The sequence below is a fragment of the Thermobia domestica genome, chromosome 15 (assembly GCF_964235325.1).
Source record: "Thermobia domestica chromosome 15, izTheDome1.hap1.1, whole genome shotgun sequence".
NCBI lineage: Eukaryota > Metazoa > Arthropoda > Insecta > Zygentoma > Lepismatidae > Thermobia > Thermobia domestica.
In genome coordinates, this window is record NC_137468.1 from 132,967,240 (window position 1) to 132,981,067 (window position 13,828).

At 35.6% G+C, this 13,828-nt stretch overlaps 1 protein-coding gene across 2 annotated transcripts in view; it reads right to left on the minus strand.

Moving 5' to 3' along the window:
* LOC145671243 (uncharacterized) overlaps nt 1-13,828 on the minus strand; it is a 110,899-nt gene that overhangs the window by 58,701 nt on the left and 38,370 nt on the right. For both annotated transcript variants that reach the window (XM_081740155.1, XM_081740154.1), the window contains exon 4: nt 12,485-12,728. In XM_081740155.1, coding sequence (XP_081596281.1) covers nt 12,485-12,728 — 244 coding nt within the window. The remainder of the gene's footprint in view (nt 1-12,484; nt 12,729-13,828) is intronic.

Consider the following 13,828-nt stretch of genomic DNA (forward strand, 5'->3'; position numbering starts at 1 on the left):
GCATTTAAGTGTGTTGTGCGCAACTTTAGAAATCGTACAGGACATGATACAGAAATACAAAGAGTTGGGTTATAGGATGTCTTTAAAAATCCACTTTTTGCACTCCCACCTCAGCTTCTTTCCTGCTAACCTAGGTGCTCTCAGCGACGAACAGGGGGAAAGATTCCACCAAGATATAATGGCAATGGAGAAAAGGTACCAGAGACGATGGGATCCTTCAATGATGGGGGACTATTGTTGGGGTCTTGTTAGAGAATACAACATTTCTTACAAAAGAAGGAAGTAGTGTACGTTTTTGTAACCCAATGGAAGTTTCATATATTCTGATAGTTTTGATTGTCTTTTCATGACCTTTTGGTACATTTGTATTATTGTTTATTATAAATTGTCACACTTGTAAATTATATCGTATTATATTTTATATATGTGTTTGTGGTAATAAAGCAAAACGTTTTACCTCAACTTAAGAGATCTGAAAGCATTACTATAAGGTGCAATAAACAGTACACACAGTATACATACAAACATATTTATTTCTCTAGAAAGAATAAAGCGATTATTACGAAACTTGGAGGGTTTGTTAAATATGAATCAAAGTATACTTAGGTATAATTTCTATGTTAGTATATGCAAGGGGACAAGATCTTGGGGTGTAAAATAAACGAAAAGGGAAATTTTTGAGGGATTTTCCCGAAAATCCCTCTGTTACGGGAAAATCGTACGTGATAGAGAAAAACCGAGTGCATATTCGAATTCAGCGCAAAAAGTTCCTTTAAGAACAGGTATTTCCTTTTATGTAACAAAACCTTTGTTAACTAGTGTTATTACTTGTGTATTTTGTTATTTTTTACTGCGATTAATTTGCGTTTGTCTCGGCTCGGACACATTTAGTAGTGCAGTTAACCACTGGCTCTTTTCCGGTTAGATTCCATTAGAAATTAATATAAGAATAGCCAAAGTGATTTGCAAGAGTAAAATTGATGTTTCTTTAAGGATCTTACTGTTGAAAATTATTACTGATACCGGAGAGTTACGTATTTCGGGTTTTTAGTAGAGAGATAAAAATTAAAGTACTTTGAGGTTTCTAAGCGTTAAAGTGTCTGTTGTTCATAGTCCGGAATTTAAAAAATTGGTTCATAAATTTTGAGCATAATCTGAAAAGTTAAATTTTTTATTAATTTTTTGGCTTGCAGAGTCGCCGGCAGAAGTGTTGAGTCCGCGGGATTGCATACTTTCAGTTATGATTGCATCCAATTGACGAATTTCGGGAAATAAATAATATAATCGAGTTTGCCATATCAGTTGGAGCGAATGTATATATATATATATATATATATATATATATATATATATATATATATATATATATATAGCAGTATTTTTTTGTATTTTCAATAATTTTTCGGTAATTGAATTGAACGTTGGTTATTTAGTTGAGATTGAATTACGTAGTTAATATTCAAATTTATATTAGAATTGTTGGTGTATTAACTGGATATTGTTCATAATAAATTGATAAAATTGGAATTTTATATTTTTGTTGAATATTTCCATCTTTAATTAACATTATAATTGTTGAATTGTTATATTAATGGAATCTGAATGTTAAAATTCTTCTAGCTGGACCTTGTTCTGTGACCGTCTCTCTTGTATAGTCGTGGTTTAGCCTTTGAGTTTTTTTCTTGTTCCGGAAATTTAACCTTCCAAATTCGTGTCTGAACCGCTGTGACGTGCAGGAGAGTGTTAAGAATGTAATACAATAATTATTGACGCATATTTCATAACTCTATTAACTATAATAAATATATTGATTACTGTAGTGTGTAAGAAAATCTAAAATGTTTGAGCATGTATTTCAGAAATCCGAACCCCTTTCAAAAATTCAAGAGGCCATTGGCCCTTTTACTCTCTGTTGCCAGTATCTATGCTTAGGACTTTACTATAAAACCACCGTAATACATACGGAGCAGGGCATTTGGGCGCAGACGTTTAGGCGTGGACTTTTGGGCGGAAAGCAGTCCACGATGAGCTGCTTCGGCGTGGTTGTTCGTTCTTAACTGGTCATTGGGAACTCTGTCATACAGATTCCATATCCTTATTGAAAATAATGCTGTTCTTTTACCGCCTCTCGTATCGCTCCTTTACGTTAGATATATTGTAAAGGACAAAAATTGGGATGTCACAGACTTCCTACAGTAAATTTTATTTGGCCTATTTTTCCTATTTCAATATATAGATAGTGCCTATAACTGTCTATTTTTATGAAATCTGAAATAAATTTTTATTAATACAATAGAGTATCAACTATCCGCTCTAATGGGCAGATCAAATAACAAAAAAGCATTTAATAAATACTTCCTGAATCACCCATAGCAACAATTTTTTTTATTCCAAAAACAGCTCTTATTCGTTTCTTGTGACCTCTTAATACTTATTACATCGGTATAATTTATTATAGAAAATGCAAACATGTACAGTATTGTACACATTTTAAGATAAATTTAATAATGTCTGACTCAAAAAATCAAGTGCACATTCCAGTATGAATATATAGTCACATCTTTAAAATAACTAAACATTAACGAAAAACGTACGTCTTTTCTTTTACACAAATTACATATACGGGACAGGACGTTTGGGCGCCACCATTTGGGCGCGGACGTTTCGGCGCTGCCGTTTGGGCGCCGGACATTTGGGCGCGAGGTACATAGTAAAAATCACAATTTACATATAAAGTAAGCTAGGCACTGAAAACTAAGCGCGAATCAAGATATATATACATTTCCTACACTTCTGTCTTTATCTCACCTCATTTATCTATATATTTTCTATCTCTATCTTATTTATTCATCTAAATTAAATAGTTTAATGCGTTTGTGGCATTTGTTGCCTAACCTCGTCATGGATTGATTTTTCGCTTGTTTACGATTCTTGTACATCTGATCTAATGATCTCATTCTTGTATTACATAAGAAAGCTAGGAAATAAAGGAATCAGACGAACTGTTAATAATTTTCTTAATGCTAATTAAAACATATTGATTTATTTTTGTATTTTTTTAAAGTTAATAATTACATACTTATGAATATTAATATTTGTTTTCTTTCGTATTACGTTTGCCAAACTCTTCTCTTCCTTAAGACTAATATAGGACTACCAATAAAAGATTTCCGCGCACTCGAGTTGAGGGAAGTGGCCCCGCATAGCGTAGTCGCTAATGCTCTCGCCTTCGGTGCGAGTGATCCCTGGTTCGATTCCCAGTGGGGGCATTCTGTCGAAAAATTGTAACACGCTCTTTGTCACATGCCAGCCACCCTGAATGAGGTTTTCCTGGGTTTTCCTCATTCACACCAGGCAAATGCCGAGGTGGTACGTAATTTATAGGTTCAGGCCGCTTCCTTCCTCCCCTTTCCCCGGATAGTGTACTCCCTCAAACGTGACGGGCTAAATGGCCTTAGGTGCCGAAAGCCCAGAAATCTAAAAATCCTAAATCCTAATCGAGTTGAGGGAAAGATGTTAATACAGGATGTCTAAGACATTGAGTTTAGGAACTGCAGTATGCCGTATTTCGGGTATCACTTTTTTTTTTTTTTTTTTTTAACATTCCAATATAAAAATCAAAACTTAACACACTTTTTTTCCGTCCCATTGTAAGCATTTAATCTGCATTGAAGAAAGTAGCGAAAGGAAGAAAAAAAGATTTCATAGTGAAAAATAATTGTGAAGTGTACATATATTGGTCATTTAGCCACTAGAAATGTGTTTGACATTTACACTTATCGCATAACTACAGTAGAATGCGATAAGTTTTTTTTTTTTTTTTTTTTTTTTTTTTATTATGGAATAGGCTTACTATGTATGTAATATAGGTAATCATATCTAGTCTGGTCTACTTATCTTAGCTTGAAAAGTTATCAAATAAAAAGCACACAACTTTGGCTGAACCTTAAATTTACAAAATTTAATTGTTAATTTTGAAATTCCAGTATTTCTAGTATGTAAAACAAAATCCAGTATAATTCAAGGACTTCCACTACAGTAGACACCTTGCGATATCTTGATTCGAACTTAGTACTCAGCGCCTAACATAATGACTTTTTAATTTAACTCGCGCCCAAACGTCTGGCGCCCAAATGGCGGTGCCCAAATGTCACGTACCGTTACATATATCCTATTTTATTAAAAGGAAATATTCTTTTAAAATTAAGCCGCATAGTACGGAGACCGGACAGTTAATAGTTTGCTATGTTTTTTTCTCATTTCTTTTCAACTGGTAGAGACAAGTTGTGTATGATATGTCGCTGTGTTCAGGATGTTATTTTTAGTTTTTTGCAAAATTATTTGCGGAAGTTTTTCAAAATTTCCAGTGCTTAAACATTTGGGCTCTAGTTATGAAATACATTATAACATATATAGGTAGTTAAACCTATTTGAATGAAAGGTTTTGCGCCCAAACGTCATGGACCACAATACATAATCTCACTTCTCTCAATCAGAAAGTGATAAGAGTCTGTGAGCCATTACACCACATCAAGTCCGCTTGCATTGTTAGTCCTAAAGTTACGCCGCTGCTTTTTCTTTTAGTACTACTGCTACTACTACTACTAAAGTTTCCTTCCAGAAATTTTTGTCCGGGAACAGGGTCAAAAGGGGCTGGACTGGATAGCATTACAATTTTCTTAGCTTCGGAGGGAACGCTATCCAACCTTGAGAGGGAAAAACTTCCCCAATATTATGCCTGCAAGAAACAATACTACCATCAGACGCGTATTTGTTCTTTACAAGTTTGTGTTTTGTGAATAACCTCTTTCTTCCAAGCTTCTGTATCTCACTAACCCTATAAGTTGAGTAAAGCGCTGCCAAGCGGAGGAATTCGTTACTTTTACTGAAGCTGACTATATACCAGTTGCCGAGGAAGGTGCAACTGGAAGCGGACAATACGAGAAGAGAGCAGCGATTCAGAAATAAGTCCACTTCCTGTTAACAGATACGATCTCGCTGCCAAATGCTCAATGTTGCTGCTTCCAGTGGCAACGATCGCTGCAACTGGAAATGTAAATCTCTTTCTTTCTTCAGTTTTTTAAATGGGAGTTTTTTAGAGATGCATCAATACTGTCTTGCGCTCAAGAACAAAGGTTATTTTTTACTGATACACTACTTTAATACTTGAAAATATCTTTAATATTGAAAAAGTATCCGGTTGCATAACCATGCAACATATAGTACCAGCCGCCACTGCTATATATATTATAAGAGTATAATATATTAACACCGTATGGTAATATATATTGGGTGTTCTAAAAATGACGCCCACGGACAACAAAGCGCTATTCCATAGGTCAAAATAAAGCGAAAATGGTATACCCTCCGGAGTTTCCTTCAATTGCTATGGGGAATCAAAAAATTCACAATGTAGCAACGTCGTAAATTAACTTGGAAACTTTAGCATTGCTCTAGAAATCGACTGTCATGCTAGGGTGGTCCTTATTTTTCAAGTTGTGTATATCTGAGACCGCACCCCTTAATTTTTTCCTTTTAATGAGAAATGTGTTCTCTGTAAATTTCAGTTCGTTAAGACGACGATAAATGGTGCCGCAAAGACATTTTAATCTTTATAAGAATAGGATTTAGAAAACAGTAGTTTCCTGTGTTGCTCAATAGATGGCAATACATTCACAGATTTGAATTCTTCTAGTTAATCCCATTTTTGTGTAATTTGGAGCAGATTTATCCACAAAATTAAATTGGAAATAATAAATAAATGTCAAACAATTATTTTTTACGACCATTTACAACTAAATTGTTCTCACCTTTGTATTTAATTACAATTGTTATTGTAAGTAAAATAATTTTAGACTATTTGTCACATGTATTTGAGTTTTTGCATTTTATATTTGTGATCTTTTGATATGATTGTTATCTTTATGGAATTGAAGTTTCGTTGTGGGTCTTGTATCATCACATGTGATTAAGTGAACAAAGTGATGATTATGTGTTCGGTGCCAAGTGAAATCAGTTATCGTAGTGGTATTTACCTTGTTGGTAATATGAGTGAACAGATGTTGGGTTGTACGTTACTGTCCAACAGACAAATACTTGGTGCATTCTTTTATAACATACGAATGAGAAATTACCTTTAATAGAGAATACTCGGTTAGCAATTCGTGAAACAGAAATGTTTTGGTCTAAAGCAAGAATACCGATCAAGGATACTCACCACAGTATCGATAAACTCATTGGATTATACGAAATGTGACATCGGTTTCAAAAATCAAATATAGGAAATAGTGAAGGGAAGAGGAGACAAGACATATTTTTAGATATGTTAGACGATTTATTTAATACAGCGTATGCAAATGCTTTAGACTTAGACCTAATACAAATTCAGGAGATGACAAAGAATTCCATATATCTCAAAGACAAAAAGGACGACTTGTGAAGCGAGCGAAACGGGTGAATAGTCGATTATCAATTCAAGTGGTGAACACGAAGATGTATCCCAAACAGAAAATACAATTCCAATGGAAGGAGTATATTCTGATGAGATAGTGACAGGATCTTCGAGAAGAAAAGGGAAAGTACGTTTTATTACTCCACGACTCGTTGCGGTTTTTGATCGCTATAAATTGATTGATAGAGCTCCATGCACATATTAATCGCAACAGCAGAGGCATTGGGACACTACTTCTTCTCATACTGGACATATCAATACAGCTTGTATTCTTCTTGAACAGAAATTGGAAAAAGATCTTTTATACCTTCCGTGTAGGCATCACATTTTTAAATTGATATTAAAGTGTGTATTTGAAGAATGTGTTTCAGTTTCTTCCAGTCCAGAGGTGCCAATTTTTCCACAAAGAGTGGCCGAGATTTCAACACAACAATTTTGTTACATGAATTTCTGATCGAAGTGTAATTCAGTTCTTTGCAATATGAAGAAAGATATGCTAGCTTTTGCTGTTCAAAATTTGGAAATGCAGAGAAGCATTGCAGAGAAGATTACAGAGAACTTTTGGCGCTTATAGTAATTTTTCTAGGAAGTACGCCTCCTGGAGGTATTTCCTTCCGTTTCCCTGGAGCTGTACATCAGACAAGGTTGATGGGAAAAGCTTTATGATGTTTAAAAATATTTCTCCTTAGCAATCAGTTTAAATTAAATGAGCCGGAAGAAGAAGCACTGCGTCAAGTGTACACTTTTCCTGTTTTAAAAAGCTTGGTTTATGTTGTATGTAAAAGTTTGGTTTACTTGGCGCAGTGCATCTCGTCCACCACATCAAGATTTACAATTTTTGAAGAGCCTTCAAACGTACAAACTCAGAAGCTCTGATGTCTCGAGAGTGGCTTTATTGAAGTTTTCCTAACATCTTTGGTACTTCTCAGAGGAGTGTGAGCACTTTCATTTTTTGACGAGAATGTCAATAATGAACAAAACACAAAATAGCAGAAAAATTTAAAAATAGTGACAGTTCATATGAAACGATTAAGCGATTTGAACTGCACGCTAGTGAAATAGATGATATTGAAGAAAAAGAAATTGCTGATTTTGTGATAGGAAATACGAAGAAGTTCTTCGAAAGGTTTCGGATTTCTACAGGTTTTCTAGACCTTGATCCGGTTTGTTGGTCGACAAATGATGAATTTCTTTTCGGGAAAAAAGTTGTTGATAAGCTGCATGTTACAAATGGCGCAGTGGAAAAAGCGTAAAGTTAATGGAAGATCACAATGCAGTTCTAACTAAAAATGAAGAACAGAAACAATTCCCTTTGCAAGTGGTGAAAGACTATAGAAACTTGTTTCCAGGATGTCGAAAAGCTACCTTGCATAATAAGTAAAAGTTATCATTAAGTCGATCTACAATTCAAATTCATATATTTTTGTCCATTTTTTGGAATATCAGCCACTGTCATTTTTACTTGTATTTATTAGCTGATTGATTTCCAACTCACGTAAATTTTATTAACAAAGCAAGTGACATGAGAAACAGATCTAAATATCTTTTCCACAGGGTTCATAACACTGTGCATAAACCATAAGTACTATATGTACGGACGATGATCATGATGCTTGTAGCTTGTTGCCTGGTAACGAACCGACTGTATTTGAAACCCAGTCAATTCTGAATTACAGAGGAAAGCTTTATATTGTCCTATTTACATTTGTGACAATTATTATAAGTTTATTGACAAATAGTAAATCGAGTGCCATTGAAATTCAAATGGATTTCTTTTTACAGAAATCAACTGCTTTGCGGCACGGGTTAACGTTGATGGATTTTCGTGAAATTTTGTGTATGATGTTTCTATTAGCAAAGGAAAAGAAATAGGGGGTGCGGCGGAAGAAATTCGAAAATTTATTTTTTCCCATATACCTAAGGACCACCCTACTGTCATGCCAATAATTGGTGCTAGTATCAACGTGTACCGATTTTAACTTCCTTTTGGAAAAAGTCGATTTAACTATTTGATGCTACCATACCATTTAACTACTTGATGTCTACGGTTCTTTATCTGCGACGTCGCCACATAGTGCAATTCATATCTCCAGATGAGGACCCAAAAGGTATACACCCTCCATTCCAAAAGAAACCGAACTTTTGAAAACAAATAGTACCACTAGTGCCATCTGTTGTAATATTTTACCGGTAGATGGCGTAGTCCCTCATTGACAACTGGTATAAATGTCATGACATTTGGATGCACGGCAACAAAGTTATTACGTTTCAACTGTCAGTGTGTTGTGTACATCGGTCGGAAAATGAGTTTCAAACAACGAGCTGCAATTGAGTTTTGTGTTAAACTGGGTAAAACTTTTAGTGAAACGCACCAAATGCTACAAAATGCATATGGTGATGAGTGTCTATCTCGTACGCAAGTTTACGAGTGGTTCAGGCGATTCAAATCGGGTAGAGAGACGCTGGATGATGACGAAAGATCAGGCCGTCCCAGAACCGGATTATCGGAAGAAAACATCGAAAAAGTGCGTGAATTCATCAAACATAACAAAAAATCGTCGGTGAAAGTTATTGAGATGGAATTAGGCATTCCTCAAACAACCGCATACCGCATTTTGACCGAAGTTTTGGGCCTTAAGAAGGTTAATTCGCGGTTTGTACCACACAAACTCACCGAAGACCAAAAAGTTGATCGAATTGCGCATTGCAAAGACATCGTTAAAAGTGCTCGGCAGGATGGAAACTTCTTGAAATCGATTGTAACTGGTGACGAGACGTGGTGCTTTGAATATGAGCCCGAAACAAAGCGGCAAAGTGCTGAATGGAGAGCGCCGGATGAAGGAACACCCAAAAAAAAAGTCGCTTGGTGAAGTCAAAAGTTAAGGTGATGCTGATTTGTTTTTACGATTCAAAAGGAATTATCCACAAAGAATTTGTTCAGCCCGGCCAGACAGTCACTGGAGAGTTTTACTTGGGCGTCATGAAGCGTTTGCTGGCAAGAATTCGTCGTATTCGGCCCGAATATCGCGAAATCGGCAGTTGGACTCTTTTGGACGATAATGCACCATCACATCGTTCGCGACTTGTAACTGAATTTTTGGTCAAAAATCACATTATTCGGTTGCATCATCCGCCCTATTCACCAGATCTCGCTCCGTGCGATTTCTATCTGTTCCCGAAACTGCATTTGGCGATGAAAGGAAAGTGGCACGCATCGATTGATGCCATTGAGAAGGCGACGACCGCCGTCCTAAAGACCATTACAATAAAGGACATGGAGAAGTCGTTTGACAACTTGTTAGAGCGTGCAAATATGTGTATCGATGCAGAAGGGGAATACATTGATTAATAAAAATGATTTGTTCCAAAATGTACATTGCTTTTTTGTTTTTTTAAAACGTTCGGTTTCTTTTGGAATGGAGGGTGTATAATTATGTATTTTTTTGCTTCATTTTCACTTGTAGAATAGTGCTCTTAAGTCCGTGGGGGTCATTTTTAGAACACCCGATATTATATATGTAAATAAAACGTGGGGATAAAAGATGAAACAAAAAATGAGATACCGGTAGGAAATGTCATAGGTCACATTGCATGGAGTGCTCTGCTTGTATCACTGGATAACCTAACCTGAGGCCTTGGGAGATTACCTAAAAGTTTTAAGTAGCCAGTTAAGAATTTTAAACACCATTGAAAAGATAATAGAGAAGCAAACAATTTTTGTAGAAGAACTTTTTCGTGTTTGGCACAGTTTACGAGAGGGTCTCAGTTTAATTTTAAGTTCTTGTAAATTCAAATAAAAGTTTCAATGGATATAAATTACAAATAACGGGATCAAAAGATGAAACAAAAGTAAAATAGAAAAATAGCAGTGAGCGCACTGAATAACGTAATCTTCTTGCCCCACAGGATTCCCTATCATGAGAGCCCATAGGGCTTTCCGATTATTTTAAATGATATGTAATCATTCAAGGGATCATGAAAAAATAAACAACTTTTGTAGGAAAAAGTACTTCATGTGGGGTACTGTTTACGAAATTTTCTCAATTTCATTGTGAATTCTTGCACACCAATAAAGCATACAGTAAATGATGGCTGATTGGTAAACAGTAACTCACGCGAGAAACGTTTTTCCTATAAACGCTATTTGTTATGTTTTTTTTATAATGTATAAAATTATATATCATTTAAAATTTATTACAATAATAAATAATTTGCTTTATTTAGATTACATATGGGTAGAAATAAATCTGTTTGACCTTTGACGTCCTCATGAAACAACGGGGCTACGAAGGACGGGACCTACAGCTTAAATAGGGTTGCCACATCTTAAATTGCTCAAGTTTTACGTTTGTCTCGCATGTTTTAATTAGTTTTTTTTTTTAATTTAATTTTATTTTTTAAACAACAGATTCTGATTTTACCTTATATCTAACCGGGACCGCAACTTTATGATTAAGAATGATTTGGTTTTAGGATCTTAGCCCTTATCCGTCGAGCGTCTCGATCGTTTGATTGTGATATATTGATGTTGACAACAGACGTTATTGTAAACTAAAAAAAAAAAAAAAAACACATAACTCCAAGTACGTCTGAATTTCAATAAGCCCTGCAAGTATTTTTGGACGTATAAAAAAGGATGAGATTTCCAGTCTTTAAGAAATATAGTTAAGAGGTAATAAAGATTTGTGTAATATACTGTAGCAGTTGGATTTGAGTGTCGCATCTCTCCCAGCACCGAGGTCATGTGAGACGAGGACCTACAGTTTAACGTGGAATCTGAACCACATTATCTCTGAATGGAAATTGTAATATACATTTTTTGTTTTATGTGCTGTAATTGTTTCTAATGAAACAGGCCCAGTCCTCAATCAAAATTGCTAATAGTTGAAACCATATTTGTTTGTTATACGTAGAATCTCAACATCACATATATGTACGTTTTTTCGTTAACAATCGCAAGATCTTCCTTTTTCTCTCTGAAAAATCGGCAATCCTACGCATACAGTGAGATACGAACCACTACTCGGTTTGCATTCAAGAGAAATTATTCTTCATCTGGACTCCAACTTGGAACCTCTTGATTACAAAGGCGATTAGTCTATAGACATATCCAGGAAGAACTGATAGAAAAATGCTGTACTGATCTTGCACACTTATAACTATTTTAAGAGTTACTTCAGAAGGATAAAAAGATACACAACTGTACAAATGAAATCACTGCACAGTTATACACATCATCAAAATAAATGAAAAATTTCAAAAGACCACAGAGTATAGAGGATCTCATTTAGTTCAAATTAGTTCACTAAATCAGAAATACAGCGATTTAATTCAATTTGCATATAAATATAAGAAGTGAATACAGGTATGAATCATTTGAGTTCACTCTGGATTTGAACTATTCACACATATACAGTAAATATATAGGAAATATTTTTGCTTTCAATAAATCACTCTTACATTTAAGTTTCCTGGGTTTATAATGTATGAGAAAAGATGTTTTAGATGGTTTGAGATATGAGGAAATGTCACGAAGTTCACACGACTCGTGGCATTTTTGCTTTTAAATTTATTTATTTTGGTTTGAGCCACTTTTTCTTACCACTTAGTTTAAAACATGGTTTAAATTAGCCAATCCTGGCAAGAACTCAAAATTGGTGGCTACTTTATTGACTGTGCATCATGCAAAAATAGTTATCTTACAAAAGTTGTTGTTCTTATGGTTTTTCCAACGACGTTAAAAATGGCCTACCTTGCTATATAAATTTTCGAGTAACTCTCTGCGGCTCCATGATAGTTCTGTTAGGGAAACAGATCACTCCATTCGATGCACCCTCTGACATTTTCCTGTCTCATTTTTAGTTTCATTCTTTTGCCTCCAAACTTTGTGATACCATCACTACAAATCTAGATACCATAGTGATTTTTTAGAATAGAAATAAATTAGTATCACCATAACTCCGCTCCCACTTTTATCGTAATCTGAGGTTTGCAGCGACTAAAATTTCTCACATCAACTAATGAACAACGTACCTGTTGTATCTCGAAAGACTGCACATGGATCAGGTGAAGTAGGATCAATCGTTTTCAAAAGCACTGCGAGGAATGGAACCTTTTGTGCAGGCAGTTTCCGGGCTGTAGCTCTTTTCCTTACTTCACTCAAATTAAAATGGGCTAGTATACCCTCAGTGTCACTGTTAAGTCCCAAATCAGCTTTCATGCTACTCCAAGGTCCTTCTTTGAAGACATTATTTGTATCTTGCGAATATACTTGCTCCTAAAAGTAGAAATAGAAATAACGTTATTTTTAAAACCTGTAGAATTATTCAAATTAACTTATGAGGTAATCAAATGTGACTTGGAATGATCAAGAGTCTGACCTTGGTCCATTCATTTTTCCTTGCAATACATTTCGCCCACTGAGGGAGAATTATTCTGTTATGTTCGAATATTTGAGTTAGTATTTTTGTTACGATTTTAAGGAGGCAAGTACATAGTACGTCTGTCGTTGTTGTGCGATTGTGACAGAAGTTCAATTCCCACTGACATCCGTTTTTATTTATGCAAGTGGCAAACACTTTAACATCTTAATTACCTCCCACTTTTAATTACATAACACAGAACATGGCAATACACTCAAATACCTCATAGCATACTGATTTCACTATCGTTTTATCTAAACTGTAGAAAAAATTTGAACAGCCACAAGGAAGGACGCACAAATACCTTATTCGTGTGAGTTACTGGTAATGAATTTACTACATACTATAACCGAGTGCAACGCTGTGGATGCATAAGAAGCTGAGCACTGGTCATTGAAAGTTCGAGCTCATTGCAGCAGTTCCAAAGGAGTCGTCGAGTGTTTGCACAGAATCGCTCAACACATTGCACGGGATCTGTCTGCTGTACATCAAAATTGGCGTCGTTCGTCAGAGCAAATGTACATGCACATCATCTCTCTTATAGACAGCAGCGGCATACGGATGCAGACCTGGATATCCGCAACACAGATTGGGACTAACGACCCACACGGAGTGTTCGTTCTGATCATCTACAAACGTTGTTCAATGCAGGACTACCCTCACACCTGTAGCTCGCCATACTTCTCCCCACCTCTCGCCACTATGCACAATGAGTTTAATGGTGTTGCAAAAGAAGCAAATAGAGGAATCAGTGAGGTATTATTTGTGTTTAGCAATAAGGGTTGGTTCTTCCTCAGCGCTAGTGTTTGTAGGCGCGGCATAGGTTCATTGACGATACATTCCAGCAGTAAAATATAGGATTAATGCCAAGCATCATTGAGTAGGTAGGCAGAGTAGCGAATATCTTATCTTCAACAATAAACATAACTTCATGGCGTCATAAAGTTCAGTGTTG